Source organism: Schistocerca serialis, chromosome 5 (assembly GCF_023864345.2).
Source record: "Schistocerca serialis cubense isolate TAMUIC-IGC-003099 chromosome 5, iqSchSeri2.2, whole genome shotgun sequence".
Lineage (NCBI taxonomy): Eukaryota > Metazoa > Arthropoda > Insecta > Orthoptera > Acrididae > Schistocerca > Schistocerca serialis.
Window position 1 is genome coordinate 377,618,960 of NC_064642.1, and position 18,745 is coordinate 377,637,704.

General features: G+C 44.9%; 1 protein-coding gene across 1 annotated transcript in view; it reads left to right on the forward strand.

The window, feature by feature from the left end:
• LOC126480678 (peroxidasin) overlaps window positions 1-18,745 on the forward strand; it is a 221,510-nt gene that overhangs the window by 89,116 nt on the left and 113,649 nt on the right. Inside the window, exon 8 of the mRNA XM_050103902.1 lies at window positions 11,416-11,571. Coding sequence (XP_049959859.1) covers window positions 11,416-11,571 — 156 coding nt within the window. The remainder of the gene's footprint in view (window positions 1-11,415; window positions 11,572-18,745) is intronic.

Below are 18,745 nucleotides of genomic sequence, written 5' to 3' on the forward strand. Positions count from 1 at the left end.
GTCTTTCTATTTCCGGTCATCCATGTGTCTATCGGAAATGCTTTATTGGCGAATTTTAGTTTTTACCAGCCTACATTTGCAAGTGATCGGAATTCACTTCTAACAAGGGAAGCTCCCCATCGTACCCCCCTCAGATTTAGTTATAAGTTGGCACAGTGGATAGGCCTTGACAAACTGAACACAGATCAATCGAGAGAATAGGAAGAAGTTGTGTGGAACTATGAAAAAAAATAAGCAAAATATACAAACTGAGTAGTCCATGCGCTAGATAGGCAACATCAAGGATACTCTGAGCTCAGGAGTGCCGTGGTCCCGTGGTTAGCGCGAGCACCTGCGCAACGAGAAGTCTTTCCTCGAGTGATACGTTTATTTTCGCAAAGTTATGATCTGTCCGTTCGTTCATTGACGTTTCTGTTCACTGTAACAAGTTTAGTGTCTGTGTTTTGCGACCGCACCGCAAAACCGTGCGATTAGTAGACAAAAGGACGTGCCTCTCCAATGGGAATCGAAAACATTTGATCGCAAGTTCATAGGTCAACCGATTCCTCCACAGGGAAACACGTCTGATATATTCTATACAACACTGGTGACGGCATGTGCGTCACATGACAGGAATATGTTGTCGACCCACCTAACTTGTGCACTTGGCGAATGGGTTTTACCTTGCCCGATTTAGGTTTTCTTGTGCATGTGATAATCACTCCCAAAAACGTGATGAAAACATAAGAGTGTGTCACATAAACTGCAACAAATGAATGGAACAGTCGCACAGTCGCACAGTTTTCCCTGTGCTCTGTCGAAACATATGTTTCTAACGGTTTTTAACGTTTTCAGATTTTTCCTTGTGTAGACCGTCAAATCTGAACATGTCCTGGAATTTTGGAGAGCGAAGTTCATTATGTGCGAGTGCCTGAACTTTGGTAATTGTCTGAAGATAAAAAATTAAACTTTTCACTCGAGGGAAGACTTGAACCAAGGACCTTTCACTCCACAGCTGCTCGTTCTAACCACGGGACCACGGCGCTCCGGAGCTCAGACTTGTCCCTGATGTTGCCTATGTTGCGCATGGACTACTCAGTTTGTATATTTCGCTTATTTTTTTCATAGTTCCACACAACTTCTTCCTGTTTTCTCGATTGATCTGTGTTCAGTTATTCAAGGCCTATCCACTGTGCCAACTTATAACTAAATATTAGGGGGGTGCGATGGGGAGGTTCCCTTGTAAGCACTTTTCATAACGTTGCACTAGCATCTTTATCTCCTCCGCATTAAAGTTCTCTGCCTGGGAATGGAACCAATTCACAACAGCGGTCTTGAGCATCTCATTGTCTATAAAACCATGGTCCACCAAAACCTTATTACAAGCGAAAAAGTTAGCTACAGTCGCTGCGCGCGAGGTCGGAAATGTAAAGCGGCTGATTGAAAAGCTGGTATCGGAAATTGTGTGTTTTATCCTTGGTACGGGCCAACGGCAGTGCCGCAGTGATAACACCGGTTCCGGTCAGATCGCCGAAGTTCAGCGCCGTCAGGCTTGGATAACACTTGTGTGAGTGATCGCCCGGGTCTGCCAAGCGCTGTTGGCACTCAAAACCATCGTGTGCGTGGTTGGGGAGCTAGTCGATTGAGAGGTAGCCGCTCCGGTCACGAAAACTGAAAACGGCTGGGAGAGTCGTGTGCCAATCACAGGGCCGTCCGTATCCGCACTGAGCGACGCCTGTCGACTGCGGATGACGCATCGATCGGTCGATACCGTTCTGCCTTCCAAGGCCTGTTCGGACGAAATTCGTATCCTTGGTACGGAGAGCGGTGTCTAAGCACGTGATGACGAGTAGTATTCCCGACGACAATTTACCGCACCGTAGATATTAGATGGCAGATCTGTATGCAGTTATGCATACAACATGAGAAACTTCGTTACAAGAGCACCAATCGTCGTTCGCTAATCCCATCACAGATTATGGACCATTGTTCATAGAATGAAGGCTTTCACATCAGGTGTTTATATTACGTGACACTTCCGGGCTGAGATGCCGTGGTCCATACATAAAACTCTCCCCTGACATTTCGTCTTCGACTGCGGAAGCCATCCTCCGAGGACAAGCAGCGAACTGCAACGAGAGTGAGCGGCGTATATACCAGGTGATCAAAAAGTCAGTATAAATTTGAAAACTGAATAAATCACGGAATAATGTAGACAGAGAGGTACAAATTGACACACATACTTGGAATGACATGGGGTTTTATTAGAACCAAAAAAATACAAACGTTCAAAAAATGTCTGACAGATGGCGCTCCATCTGATCAGAATAGCAATAATCAGCATAACAAAGTAAGACAAAGCAAAGATGATGTTCTTTACAGGAAATGCTCAATATGTCCACCATCATTCCTCAACATTAGCTGTAGTCGAGGAATAATGTGTGAACAGCATTGTACAGCATGTCCGGAGTTATGGTGAGGCATTGGCGTCGGATGTTGTCTTTCAGCATCCCTAGAGATGTCGGTCGATCACGATACACTTGCGACTTCAGGTAACCCCAAAGCCAATAATCGCACGGACTGAGGTCTGGGGACCTGGGAGGCAAAGCATGACGAAAGTGGCGGCTGAGCACACGATCATCAGCAAACGACGCGTGCAAGAGATCTTTCACGTGACTAGCAATATAGGGTGGAGCGTCATCGTGCATAAACATCGTACGTTCGAGCAGTAACAGCGAGGCTGGGGATGATGCGTTTCTGTAACATATCGGCGTACCTCTCACCCGTCACGGTAGCAGTTACAAAACCAGAATCACGCATTTACTCGAAGAAAAAAGGCCCGATAACGTTAGATGTGGCAACTCCAACCCATACCGTGACTTTCTCCTTGTGCAATGGAGTTTCCACGACAGTTCTAGGATTTTCGGTAGCCCAAATTGTGCAGTCGTGGGCCTTGACAGACCCTCGGAGCGCGAAATGAGCTTCGTCGGTCCACAACACGTCACTCAACCAATCGTCATCTTCCACCATCTTTTGGAACGCCCACACCGCAAATGCCCTCCGCTTCACTAAATCGGCAGGTAACAGTTCATGATGCCGATGGATTTTGTACGGATAGCATCGGAGGGTATGCCTCAGTGCCAACCAAACAGTAGTGTATGGAATGCCGGTGCGACGTGCGACTGCACGAGCGCTGACTTCCCCGTGCATAGACGAACCCGCTACAGTATTCATTTCTTCCTGAACTGTCTCAGCAGCATTACGCCTTGTGCTCGGTCGGCCACTACGGGATCTATCGTTTAAACAACCCGTGGCTTCGAACTTCGAAATCGTTCTCGCCACAACTGCATTTGTCAACAGACCTTTACCCGTTCGAATCCCCTTCCTATGGCGATAGGATCGTAACGCTGAACTAGCACATTCCCCATTCTGATAATACAGCTTCACTAAAAGCACCTTTTCAGGTAAAGTCAACATGCTGTGACTGCTGATTCTCTCTCTCATTAGAGCTCCTTTTATACACGATTGTCATGCGCAGTCACTGACGTTTTGCTGTCCAGCGCCATCACATTTTGTGAACTTTGTTTTTTTTTCTTCTAATAAAACCCCATCTCATTCCAAGCATGTGTGTCAATTTTTACCTCTCTATCTACATTATTCCGTGGTTTATTAGGTTTTCAAATTGATACTGACTTTTTGATCACCCGGTATAACCCATCCAGAGGGCGCCGCTCTCAATCACGTGACGTCGGCTGTGCTATAATTTCTGATATTGACAACTGTGGGCCCTAATGATATTCTGGTCAGTTTTGATGTGGCGTCGTCTTCCATGATCTCGGTAAACGAAGCGATGACATGTATAGCATACATTGTTCCTAGTGATATTTTGGCATTATTCAGACACTGCCTTACAACAACTTATTTTCAGTATCATAATGTTTTTTTATGAACAGATTGATGGGGTGGCTATGGGAAGTCCTCTTAGTCCAGTTGTGGCTAACTTATTCATGGAGAACTTTGAACAACGGGCGCTGCAGACAGCTATAAAAAGACCAGCCAGATGGTATCGTTATGTAGAAGATACATTTGTTATATGGACCCATGGGGAAGAGGAACTCGCTGCCTTCCTGTTACATATGAATAGTATTAATCCAAGCATTCAATTCACTATGGAAAAGGAAATCGATGGTCACCTGAACTTCTTAGATGTGACTGTAATCAAACGAGAGGACGGATCACTGGGTCATAAGGTTTTTAGAAAAGACACACACACTGATCGTTATCTGCAGAAAGATTCTAACCACCACCCAAGACATAAAAGGAGGTTGATTAAAACATTAATAGACAGGGCTCACAAAGTATGTGAACCATCTCACTTAGATGATGAGATTGAACACCTTAGAGCGACCTTCAAGAAGAATGAGTATTCCAGCAGAGAGATAGATCGTGCACTACGCCCTAGACTGACAACCAGGACGGACGAGGATCGACACCAACCCAAGGGGGAAGTGGTCTTACCATTCATCAGTAAGGTCACTGATCGTATTGGATAAATTTTAAGCAAGTATGATGTGGAAACTGTTTTCAGACCCATCTCGAAAATAAAAGAATGTTTAAGATCCGCAAAAGATAAACGACATCCTCTATCTACACCAGGTGGCTATAAAATTCCGTTCAGCTGTGTACAGGTCTATATAGATACCGGTACAACAAAAAGAAGCGTCAACACACGTCTGGGTGAACATAAAAGGAACTGCCGCTTCGGATATATTGATAAATCGGCTATAGCGGATCATGTGTTTCAGGAAGGTGATCAGGAAATTAAGTTTAGTGAGACAACCGTCGTAGCACTGACGTCGCATTATTACGCGCGAATGTACACAGAGGCTATTGAGATTGCCAAACACTGCAATAAATTTAAGAGAAAAGATGAAGGCATCAAGCTGGATAAGATATGGATGTCAATATTGCAGCAACAGCGTGACAATCGATTAATTTCAATTGACAAAGTTGGCAGTATCAGAGATTATAGCACAGCCGACGTTACGTGATTGACACCGCGCCCTTTGGATGGCTTATATACAGGGTGTTACAAAAGCGTAGGGCCAAACTTTCAGGAAACATTCCTCACACACAAATAAAGAAAAGGTGTTATGTGGACATGTGTCCGGAAACGCTTAATATCCATGTTAGAGCTCATTTTAGTTTCGTCAGTATGTACTGTACTTCCTCGATTCACCGCCATGATTTCATACGGGATACTCTACCTGTGCTGCTAGAACATGTGCCTTTACAAGTACGACACAACATGTGGTTCATGCACGATGGAGCTCCTGAACATTTCAGTCGAAGTGTTCGTACGCTTCTCAACAACAGATTCGGTGACCGATGGATTGGTAGAGGCGGACCAATTCCATGGCCTCCACGCTCTCCTGACCTCAACCCTCTTGACTTTCATTTGTGGGGGCATTTGAAAGCTCTTGTCTACGCAACACCGGTACCAAATGTAGAGACTCTTCGTGCTCGTATTGTGGACGGCTGTGATACAATACGCCGTTCTCCAGGGCTGCATCAGCGCATCAGGGATTCCATGCGACGGAGGGCGGATGCATGTATCCTCGCTAACGGAGGACATTTTGAACATTTCCTGTAACAAAGTGTTTGAAGTCACGCTGGTACGTTCTGTTGCTGCGTGTTTCCATTCCATGATTAATGTGATTTGAAGAGAAGTAATAAAATGAGCTCTAACATGGAAAGCAAGCGTTTCCGGACACATGTCCACATAACATATTTTCTTTCTTTGTGTGTGAGGAATGTTTCCTGAAAGTTTGGCCTTACCTTTTTGTAACACCCTGTATAAGGCACTCACTCGCGCTATCGTTGTAGTTCGCCGCTTGTCCTCGGAGGATGCCTTCCGCAGTCGAAGGCGAAACGTCAGTGGAGAGATTTATGTATGGACCACGGCATCTCAACCCGGAAGTGTTAAGTAATGGCGGCCCGTTGTTGTTCCATTTCATCGGTCTGGATAGCTGTTTTACAGCGTCTTTCGAAGTACAGACAACATTGTCTAACGTTTCTTCACTCGTTACTGTAGGCCTATCAATTACAGCTCATAATGAATTTGAACACTTGTAAATCACTCTGCACACGTAAACGAATTACAGCCCGAAACTGGGAAGCACGACGATTTACGAAGTCAATTTTGTTTGCTTTCACCCATAGTCGAACGACAACTGAACCAGAAGAATAACATCCTCGGCTTCGTGAATATTCAACAGATGGCGCTGCAACTTTGTTCTGAGTTAGCAATATGTAAATTCCCGGCAGCGACCCTTACTTTTCGCAAATACCTCATAATAAATTAGTGGTAACCATTAGGTCCCCCATCCCCTATTCCTTAAGAAATCTAAATACCATCTTTTAAGAAATGTTGGTTTCTTACGCCACTTAATGTGTATTTGATATTATTTCCTGAAATGTATTTTCTGACAAAAATCCTGAAATACACAGAAAAGGAAGCAGGCGGGAGTGGCCGAGCGGTTCTAGGCGCTTCAGTCTGGAACCGCGCGACCACTACGGTCGCAGGTTCGAATCCTGCCTCGGGCATGGACGTATGTGATGTCCTTAGGTTAGTTAGGTTTAAGTAGTTTTAAGTTCTAGGGGACTAGATTATATGATAGCGGAACAAACACTGGTAGCAGTTACTTCTGTAGAATATCTGGGAGTGTGCGTGCGGAACGATTTGAAGTGGAATGATCATATAAAATTAATTGTTGGTAAGGCGGGTACCAGGTTGAGATTCATTGGGAGAGTGCTTAGAAAATGTAGTCCATCAACAAAGGAGGTGGCTTACAAAACACTCGTTCGACCTATACTTGAGTATTGCTCATCAGTGTGGGATCCGTACCAGGTCGGGTTGACGGAAGAGATTGAGAAGATCCAAAGAAGAGCGGCGCGTTTCGTTACCGGGTTATTTGGTAACCGTGATAGCGTTACGGAGATGTTTAATAAACTCAAGTGGCAGACTCTGCAAGAGAGGCGCTCTGCATCGCGGTGTAACTTGCTCGCCAGGTTTCGAGAGGGTGCGTTTCTGGATGAGGTATCGAATATATTGCTTCCCCCTACTTATACCTCCCGAGGAGATCACGAATGTAAAATTAGAGAGATTAGAGCGCGCACGGAGGCTTTCAGACAGTCGTTCTTCCCGCGAACCATACGCGACTGGAACAGGAAAGGGAGGTAATGACAGTGGCACGTAAAGTGCCCTCCGCCACACACCGTTGGGTGGCTTGCGGAGTATCAATGTAGATGTAGATGTAGATGTTGTTCCATAGTGTTCAGAGCCATTTGAACCATTTGAACAGAAACGACAGAGGAAACAAAGTGATACTTTACAGGTTGAGAGGTCATGTGCTGTTATTTCATTGACTATATAGAACTCGGCAGTTTGAGCCCTGTTATCAATGTACCGTTGCACCCGCTCTGTCCTGGATGCATGAACTGTTTCGGTACCCTCTCACCTAAGATTGCCCGCAACTACTGTAAATGGTCCTTGATATCCTGAATATTGGCACTAGAAGGGAATTATCGTCCGCACTTGTAGAGGTATTTGGGGAGAGTTCTGGCCACCTGAATGCGTCAGCTTCACGCAGACATTTCGCGGAGACACAGATCATGTGTGGACGATATTGTCACATGAGAGGTGACACATGAGGACGCAGGATGTTCGTGACATACCGATGTGCCGCCAGTATATCCTCAGTTACTATCAGCTGCGATCTAACGTCGCACCCTATTTCTGCCCACACATGACTCTAGGAGAAATACCGACGTGCCTCTCCAAAACATTGAAAGAATGGGAACTTCCCCCAGACCGCCACCATACTCACCGACGACAGTCATCAGGGAAAGCGCAGAAGAACGATTCATCGCTGATCACAATACGGCGCCATTCATCATTTAATGGTTCAATGGCTCTAAGCACTATGGGACTTTACATCTGAGGTCATCAGTCCCCTAGACTTAGAACTAATTAAAACTAACAAATTAAGGACATCACACACATCCATGCCCGAGGCAGGATACGAACCTGCGACCGTAGCAGCAGCGCGGTTCCGGGCTGAAACACCTAGAACCGCTCGGCCACAGTGGCCGTCCATTTGCATCAGTCCATGCTTCCCGGCCAAGGCATCACTCCAAATGCAGCCGTTCGTGTTGCAGTACTAATGCATGCGGCGGTAATTCTCTAGTTCAGCTGCTGTTAAAGTGCGCGTCATTTATGACGGCGGCCGAGTTTAGGTTCATTCTGCGCATCAGACGTCACAAAACACAGTCAGCCAATGAACAGAGAACGACGTTGCCAGAGCTCGACTGCAGTGCAGAGCACGGACGAGTGTCTTCAGTTTTAGAAACATTGTGTCATAAATAAAGTAATTGAACATAAGTAATGTCTTAATAGCAGACTTTCTTTTATAGAAAGTTTGGAAAAAAATTGCTTCATATTCTATTAATTAATGAAACCAAACAAGCAATAAGCCTCCTAATTCAGGCGATAACAAGGAAAGGTGTTTGTATCATTCTTACTAACTGCTTTTTCGCAATAAAGAACAACGGTAATTGTTTATTTCCTATTGTACTTCGACGAAACGTGAATAATTCATAGTCACATCAAGTGTTTGTCGGTATCTTGCGTGATATTTTAATGTCCTCCAGTAGGTGTATTAAATGTCGAGCTGCGTTAGCGTAATGGTTAAAGTGTCTGGCTGTAAAGTGAAAGGCTCTGAGTTCAAACCTCGTTCGGTGTTTAATATTTTCTGTAATTTTATTCGTTTGAATGTAATTTTTTTAAGTTTCTAGTGGCAACTAAAATCGACCATACGAAAGTACACCCTATGGACTTTTACCTCTGCAAACTCTTCAAAATTTCATGCAGTAGTTTACTACATCTAATGCTGCACAATAACTGCGTTGAACATCGAAACAAAATTAAGTCATTTATGGGGGGAAGGTATCAGTCATGAAGGCGTGTAAAAATCAAATTTTTGGTCCAAATAGTTTTTGTGAAATCGAATGATAAATTGTGTCAAAGCAGTCGAAAAACCATTTGTCTGCGCAGGCGAGCGGTGCGATGATGGCAAAATCGCGCACATCGCGGAATGCGGGGAGCACGTCTCTGTAGTAGCGAAATGGTTAATGCGGCCGTGGTGGCATTACTTCATAAACTGCGCGCTCCCCCCTAAACGTAAGTTTGCGAACTACACTATGGCGCTGCTTCTCTTGGCGAGTACAACTAGCAACGCAGCAATCTCCCGCGTCTGGGCGGGCATGCGCGAACCGCCAAGATAAAACAATTGAACTATAATTCCCGAGCAATGGTGCGGGATGAGACACCATGTTTCAGGGAGTCAATTATTTGTTTTCGGATGGGAGGCAGTGATATGAAGGGGTTACGACGTGCTTACTGCCTTATTGTGGTTATATGTGGTCGACCAGAACCTTGACGATCAGTATGCTTGCTCTCATGTTCCCATGCAGTACACCATAGTGCCACTGCCACATCCGAATGCCCCATAAATCTGAATATTGCACTACTCAACCCTCCGGCTAAGTGGAGACCCCACAATGAGGTTGCCTTCAAACTCTGTCAGGCACTGACAGCGCTATCTCACATGAGTTCACAGTATCTCTGTGGCCTTCACAGCTGTCATTCTATATTTAATGCTGTTCACACGCCTTCTACAGGGTGTCCCAGCAGGCACGGTCAGTCTTCAGGGATATGACTGGAATTATCATTTGAGGCAAGGAAGTCTGGTGAGCGTCGGTTCTAAAATACATACCTTCTTCTTCGATACTGTGAAATAGACCTCTTCTAATGCAAGTTCTTTGCTTTCCGTATTTTGGGAAGATGTGGTATGGTCCAGAAGAAGAAAGTATCTACTAAACAAGGGCTCTAAAATGAATGATCAGTAGAAGAGGCGGCACGCCTTAGGGCCCATGTTTACCGGGCACTTTCTTTTTTGGTTTTTTTTTTGTTATGATCAGTGCTACCTCTTCTGAAAATATGAAACGCAAAGAGCCTGCGGTAGAAGAGATTTGTTTCACAGTACTGAGGATGTGCTCTTAGCTCTTTGAGTATACATTTTAGAGACCATGTTTACTAGACATTTTTGCTTCGAATGACCGTTCCTGTTATATACGTGAATATTGACCATTCCTCCTGAAACATCCTGCACACCCTACCATACATAAAAACCACATTATATACGACCAACACTAGTGCGTTCTGGTAGCCGTTTTATTTGTCACACTCAATTGCAAATTTAATCATTTATATTGCAATTGAAGGTGTGTACGTTTACGAAGTTACACTGACATGCGACCATGTCTTCTGGCTGCCTCACTCTGTCAGGCTGTGTATTGGTCGTAAAATTATATAATTTTGACTTCATAATCAATGGTACATGCGGAGACTGTGCGTAAAATTGTGCGAATAGAGTTGGTGGTAAAGAAGTAATAAGTTAAAACCTCTTGCCTGATGCTGTAGTTTTACTGCATGAACAGTCAAAATGTAGTGAGATATAATTTTTTGTAGTTCATTATTTTGCGGTGGTTTCAAGGAGAGAAGTCGTTGAAAATGTTTGAAATCATGCATAAAGTTAGTTGGAAGTTGCTACGTGCTCTCTTTCTCAAATACAAAATAAATATAAACTGGGTAATTCGCATGCAGAGTTATCCTTCTTCACGACATATACACAGTTTCTAACCTTAATACTTATTGCTTTAGAGCTTTAACGTAAGATTACACTTCTAAATGAGTAGATTATGACGGTATTTTAAACTTTTGAACTGGGTTAGTAATTACATGAAGTAACTGCAAATAAATTTTTGCTTTCCCTAGAAGTGGATAGATAAGCAACGTGCAACTGGAATTGCGCAACCACTCTAGCCGTTGGGTCTTACATACACACCAACTGACCTACCGACCGACCACTTTCTTGTACACCTTACATACTCAGCAATTACATCGTCACCTAGTCCCCGTGGGAATGAAGTAGGTAAGTATGCACTTCGTGTATTATTTGGAGTATTTTGTTTATCGCGCACACAGACAACCGACGAACATAAGTCGGAATGTTGGGGCGACAGCACTACACACGGCACTATTTCGTGGGTAAGTAGTGGAAGCTGTCGGGTGATTGGTGTGGTTGGTGGCAGCGGGGGGGGGGGGGGGGGGGTGGAGGAGGGATGCCGGGTGGTTACACCCGATCGACAGACGAGTTGGTCGGTCGGTTGGTGGCCAAAACGCCTGTACACGCCCAATTTGTCGGTCGGTCGGTTGATTGGTGTGTATGTGAGGGCCTTTGGTAATATGTAAGTACGATCAAGCAGACACGCCAGCGAATGCGTAACTAACGCGAAACTTGTTGTGGCATACAGTTGCGCCGTCGTTCACCACCCGGCCGGACAACCTGACCATCAAGAGCGGCGCGCACGCAGAGTTCCGCTGCGTGGCCGACGGGTCGCCCGTGTACACGTGGTACCGCGACGGCCGCGGCATCAGCCCGGGCAACAGGATCTCTATCTTTAGCGGAGGTACGTACGCATCGTGCTGCGCTCTGGCGCTTCGCTTGCTTTCGCAAATTCTAGAGCCTTATGAACGTCTGCTTGTATGAAGAATCATTCAGCTGTCAAGCTGACCGCAGTACTGCCCACAACTGTTGAACGCTGAGTGATGGAGAATTCACACAGACATCACAGTCATGGAGACAGCTACACAGGCTGGACAAGCCCGCTGTTCGTAAAATTTTTATCGGTTCCTTACTCAAAAATCAGCCTGTAATGCTAATTCTGAAAATTACTTTCATCTTGTCATACCACGTCCTGATTTTTCACGGAATAAGATGTATTTCAAGGATTTAAATAACTGAAGCACAAATACTGAAATACGTGGGGCGTTCAGCAAGCAATTCAACACTTTTTTTTTCCTGGAAGCTTGTTTGTTTTATTCAGGATTCCTATGCAGCATATTATTCCCCACTCCTTCAGCTAGAAAACCGTATTTATCAACATAATCTCCGTTCAATGTGATGGCCTTACACCACTTTACTGCGAAGGCCTATATGTCAACATGGTATCACTCCACTGGGCGGCCTCAGAGCCAATATCTTGCAGCATCAGCAACATCTCCACGTACTGCTTCCCGCGAAGTGCATCCTTCATTGAACCAAGCATATGGAAGTGCGAGATCCGGTCTGTAAGGTGGATGAGTTCCGTGAAGTTTCGTGAGCTCATCTCGGACAAACGTCCTTTCTACATGGCCCCTGCCCGCCTCAGCATCGCGACCTCTCCACGTCTCAGTCACGACCGGACACCAAGCGGCAGTTCCAGCGCTGGAAAAAACCTCCACACCTGAGGGACCTATTCGCGAGCGCACAATACGTGACAAGAAAATAGTGTCACGAGTATTTCATCGCCGGTAACTATACAGTTCGGCACATGGATTACACATGCCAGTTCTTCGAACTTCGACTGCCTCTCCTGGTCTTAGGCGGGTACTACTTACTTTATTGTCTCACGACGCTCTCGAAGACTATCTTAGGAACCAACGCAGACTTCTGTTTCCTTTACTGTCATGGAGAAGGAGAAGTTCGTTTGCATTTTTGTGGCGACGAATACACTGAATTCGTTTCTTCAGTTTCCTGAGGGTAGCACAATATAGTTGTACCATGAGGGAGGAGACCAAACAGAATAACCCCCAACCAAATAGAATAAGTCCCAGTAAACAGTCATCATGACTTAAGCAGCTGAGGATGTTGAAACGTTCCCTTAGAAAAATTAATGAATTACTGTGCTGATAAACCTCTTACATTATTTGAGTTTCAGACAGCTGAGCAGAACTGAACTTACTCAGACATTTCACTCTTTACCTATTCTGATCAACACTAAACTGACACACAATATTTTTAGCGCAGCGCAATCTGACTTTCAAAAATCCCTACAAGAGAATGGCCCTGACTAACATTAACCTATACGTTTCACAAATCACTTACCTCACAAAAATCTTCGTTACTCGAACTACTGCACTACAGCGAGCGCCACTACTGCCAGCTAAATAAAAGATTCAAACTACTGAAGGCACTAACTGCTGATAGGCATAGTTAGCAAATGAAAGATTTTGATAGAGAACGAAGAACGAACAATGTATTTACCTTAATAGTGTTCAAAAGTCATAATATATATATATATATATATATATATATATATATATATATATATATCAGTCCATGATGTCCAATATTACAAATTTACTCTTTCTGATGTACACACGTCCAGATCGTCCGCTTTCAAAATTCCGCCATCTCTCCCCCCACATCCACCACTGCTGGCGGCTCATCTCCGACTGCGCAACGCTACGCGCTGTTCACATCCAACTGCCCAACACTACAATAGCGAAGAATGTTCCAACAATGCCAACCAGCTACAGACTGCACACAGCACAGCCAGTGATTTTCATATAGAGCGCTACGTGGCGTTACCAACAAAAAACCTAAACAGCCTACTTACAATGTGGCATTGAACTTTTTCTTCGAGGGAGTAGTGGCATGGCGCTGCTCCATGGACGTCTTTTTTCAATTCAAAGTGATGAACCCATGTTTCATCGCCTGTGACGACGTTCGACAAAAAATTGTCACGATCAACTTCGTAACGCTCAAACAGTTCCGCACAGACGGTCGGTCTTTTGTTAGGCAGCGAGGAACCCGGCGGGCACATACCTGGTGGACGAGTGTGTCAGCACCAGCAACAGAGACGCCAAGTTCTGCAGCGATGTGTTTGGTTGGGATCCGTCGATCACCTCAATTGAGAGTTTACGCACGTTCCAACATTGCAGGAGTCATACCTGTGTGGGGCTAGCCGGCGCGCGGGAGACCGGACAGGTGTGCGGGACCTTATTACGATTATGTCAGACACCTCGCCCAACGACTCATCGTGCTTTTGTTCACTGCCAGATCTACGTAAACATTCTGCAAGCGCCTATGAACATCTGCGATGCTCTGGTTTTCCCGCAAAAGAAGCTCAATTACGGATTTCTGCTTGGAACACACCTCCGTTACAGACGCCATTTTGAAGGTTACTGGTACAGTGCCGCCACCTTCTGAACTTAGTGTAACTATAGGTGCTGAAGGGGGAGTATTCCACGATGTGCGACAGCAATTTCCTCATGTTTTCAACCGAAACTGGACGAGAAAAAATGTGTTGCATTGTTCTTGAACGCCCATCGTAAAATTTCAATCAATATCTGTGTTTTTATAATTATTGTTTTATTTTTAGGCATGAACTAAAATGCTCTCTAAAGGTCTCTTATCAACGTTCTGAGTCTCTGCCACAATGAATTTTCAAACTTCGTTCTTTTCAGTTTCGTGGTATAACTTCCAACCATACAGTCCCGCTTCAACTTCCAACAATAGTCGAATATAATATTTCAATTCCATCTTCTCTGATACCCTCTCTTCATCCTCTTTAATGCCCTAGTGGATGCGTTCTCCGTACACATCACTATAATCCCCGATTTTCAGAGAAGCAGTCAGAGTGAGTGTGTGGAGAGTGAACTTTAACACTGGTGTTGCAACTCTTGTGGCAATCTTCCAACACGGTTTTGACATTGTTGTGATATGGAAGTTTTTCTCGTCCTAGGAAGTTCTAGTATCAGAGCTGAAGGCAGCCAATGCATCTTTTCCTCTGACATTCTTTGAGTTCTCAAATTAGTACTGTGTCATCAACTTGTGAAACTGAGGATCAAAAAAATTTCCAGTTATCAACTTTTCTTGCCTGATGGAGGGAAAGTGGATAAGAAATTGCTTAAAGCTAAAGCCGTCTTATGTAAGAGCTCTTACAAACTGCTTCAGCAAATTCATTTGGATGAGTATTAATGAAATCAATATTTCTTGAAGTCTACCAGCATTCAAGAAGTTTATAGTGCCGGACACAAAATGTCTCCGATTAGGCCAACCTTTGCACGCCAATGCTTTTCTTTGCCTGGCAACTCCACTCACATATTAAAATCCAATACAGCATGTACATTATTCTGCTTACCCGTCACCGTAGCCGGGATCGCTAAAGCACACGTGTGGGGTGGCACTCGACTCAGAGGTAAGACAGTTGGAGTCTTTGCTGGTGGAAAATTTTCTCTGCCTTTGGGGCCATATGGTGAATTAAATTACAAATCTCTCTGCCTGTCTCGAGAAGAGAGGGCATGTGGCGCTGTATATGGTGATCAGTCTGTCGGATGGGGAGGTCGAGCTCGGTGGTCTCCTTGGTGCTCTTGCAGAGGAGCAGGGTATCTGCCGGAAACGGTTTCAACCTCTCCCTTCACTGCATCCATGACAACACAAACTCAACAGCGTGCTATACAAGTACCCATCACACTCGTTCACACTACACAGGTACACACTCGATTTTGCGTAACAAGCCGGAGTAAGGCAACGGCAAACCACTTCCACTATGACCTGCCTAGAACGGCCATGCAGGATTCCTGCATATGTTCGCCTAAGCTAATATCCAGAGTATGGACCGAGCGAGGTGGCGCAGTGGTTAGACACTGGACTCGCATTCGGGAGGACGACGGTTCAATCCCGCGTCCGGACATCCCGATTTAGGTTTTCCGTGATTTCCCTAAATCGCTCCAGGGAAATGCTGGGATGGTTTCTTTGAAATGCTACGGCCGACTTCCTTCCCCATCCTTCCCTAATCCGATGAGACCGATGACCTCGCTGTCTGGTCTCCTTCCCCAAACAACCCAACCCCAGAGTATGGGGCTGCTTCGATTTATTATGAAAATACTGTATGTGACAAAAGAAAACTAAGAACGGCTTTGAATTCACCATAAAAATTGTTTAAGAATTCATATTTATTTTCAATCATCTGATATTATACCTGGTGCTGTTGCAAAGTAGATTGAAGTGGTAGGTATTTGAGGGCGATGAACGTGCAAAGTAGATTGAAGTGGTAGGTATTTGAGGGCGATGAACGGAATTTAAAACCTTGTTCGTACCCTGTAAACGTTTACTGTGGAGAAACGTACATAACTTCCCAGAATATCCTAGATTCTCCAGGAAAGGACATTTTAAGAACAAATTTATCCTAAGAGGAGGAATTCGTAACAAAATCGGTCAAGTGAATTAATGGGCGCGGAGAACCAAAAAAAAAAAAAGTTAGAAAAGAATTTTCTACTCCACATTATGTGATCAGAAGTATCCGGACACCTGGCCGAAAACGACTTAAAAGTTCGTGGCGCCTTCCATTGGTAATGGTACAATTTAATATGGTGTTGGCCCAACCACAGCTTCGATGACATCTTCCACTCTCTCAGGTATAAGTTCAGTCAGGTGCCGGAAGGTTCCTTGGGGAATGACAGCCCATTCTTCACGGAATGCTGCACTGAGGAGAGGTATCGATGTCGGTCGGTGGCACGAACTCTGCGTTCCAAAACATCCCAAACATGCTCTCTATGATTCAGGTCAGGACTCTGTACAGGCCAGTCCATTACAGGAATGTTATTGTCGTGTAACCATCCCGCCACAGGCCGTGCATTATGAAGGGCTGCTCGATCGAGTTGAAAGCTGCAATCGCAATTCCTGAATTGCTCTTCAACAGTGGGAAGCAAGAAGGTGCTGTAGGCCTGAGCCGTGATAGTGCCACACAAAACAAGGAGTGCAAGCACTCTCCATGAAAAACACGACCACACCATAACACCACCGCCTCAGAATTTTACTCTTAGCACTACACATGCTGCCAGACGATGTTCACCGGGCATTCGCCATACCCACACCCTGCCATCGGATCGCCACATTGTGTATCGTGGTTCGTCACATAGCGTTTTTCCACTGTTCAATCGCCCAATGTTTACGCTCCTTTCACCAAGCGAGGCGTCGTTTGGCACTTACCAGTGTGAGGTGTGGCTTATGAGCAGCCGTTCTACCATGACATCCATGTTTTCTCACCCTCTCGCCTAACTATCGTAATGCTTACAGTGGATCCTGATGCAGTTTGGAATTCCTGTGTGATGGTCTGGATAGATGTCTGCCTATTGTAGTCCATCAACAAAGGAGGTGGCTTACAAAACACTCGTTCGACCTATACTTGAGTATTGCTCATCAGTGTGGGATCCGTACCAGGTCGGGTTGACGGAGGAGATAGAGAAGATCCAAAGAAGAGCGGCGCGTTTCGTCACTGGGTTATTTGGTAACCGTGATAGCGTTACGGAGATGTTTAATAAACTCAAGTGGCAGACTCTGCAAGAGAGGCGCTCTGCATCGCGGTGTAGCTTGCTCGCCAGGTTTCGAGAGGGTGCGTTTCTGGATGAGGTATCAAATATATTGCTTCCCCCTACTTATACTTCCCGAGGAGATCACGAATGTAAAATTAGAGAGATTAGAGCGCGCACGGAGGCTTTCAGACAGTCGTTCTTCCCGCGAACCATAAGAGACTGGAACAGGAAAGGGAGGTAATGACGGTGGCACGTAAAGTGCCCTCCGCCACACACCGTTGGGTGGCTTGCGGAGTATCAATGTAGATGTAGATGTAGATGTACGACCCTCTGCAATTGTCGGCAGTCTCTGTCACTCATCAGACGAGGTCGGCCTGTACGCTTTTGTGCTGTACGTGTCACTTCACGTTTCCAGTTCACTATCACATCCGAACAGTGGACCTAGGGATCTTTAGGATTGTGGAAATCCCGCGTACAGACGTATGACACAAATGACACCCAATCACCTGAAAACGTTCGAAGTCCGCGAGTTCCGCGGAGCGCCCCATTCCGCTCTCTCACGATGTCTAATGACTAATGAGGTCGCTGATATGGAGTACCTGGCAGTAGATGACAGCACAGAACAGCTGATATGAAAAACGTATGTTTTTGGATGTGTCCGCATACTTCTGATCACATAGTGTATAAAGCTGATCACGATGCTTACTTCCAGCAACGGCTGTTTCTCTCACGTCGCCATTCAATCTTACTATCCAGTATTACAAGAGATCCAACATTAGTCATGAGGATGATGCTATCGAGAGCTCAAAAATCCCAGTATTGATAATGTCGAGAAAATCGAACATATTTTCGACGATACGCCATACGTCAGCACCAGCGTCCCATACACAACAGGGTTCGCTGAGCTCCTGAAATGGACAATAGTCTGATTCACTTACGATTAATCTGGGCAACGAATAGATGGCGCTCCACTGACAGTCAAGTAATCAGAGAAAAGCACTGACCGCTCCCGTACACGAAACGTAAAATCGATTCAATGCAGTTGCGTATCAACACTTCTTCTTCCTATCTTTTCCAAAAGTTCTAATGCCATTTTGCATCCGGCTAGAAGTAGTGTTTCTGATCCGTAGTGGACTTATGGCTTTACAGCTGTGTGATAATGCATTAATTTAACATCTTTATAAACTTCTTTTTTTTACTGTACAGCTTTCTCACTTTCAGGTATATACTTTTCATTTAATTTTTCAATTTTCTGTTTATGTTTTCACCCACATATCTTCTGGATTCCTTATTCCATCTATGATTGCAAGATCATCTGAAAAGGCTAAGCAATTTACTCGTATTACTTCTTTCTATTTACCACGCTTTGTTGAGCTATTCTCTTTTCGTTTGTCTTGCTCTGTTTTGCATTCTCTTATTATTGTTTCCAGCACACAGTTGAGCATTAGTGCTGAGGGACTGTCTCTTTGTCTGACTCCTGGTAAATTTCTAAGGGACTGGTAG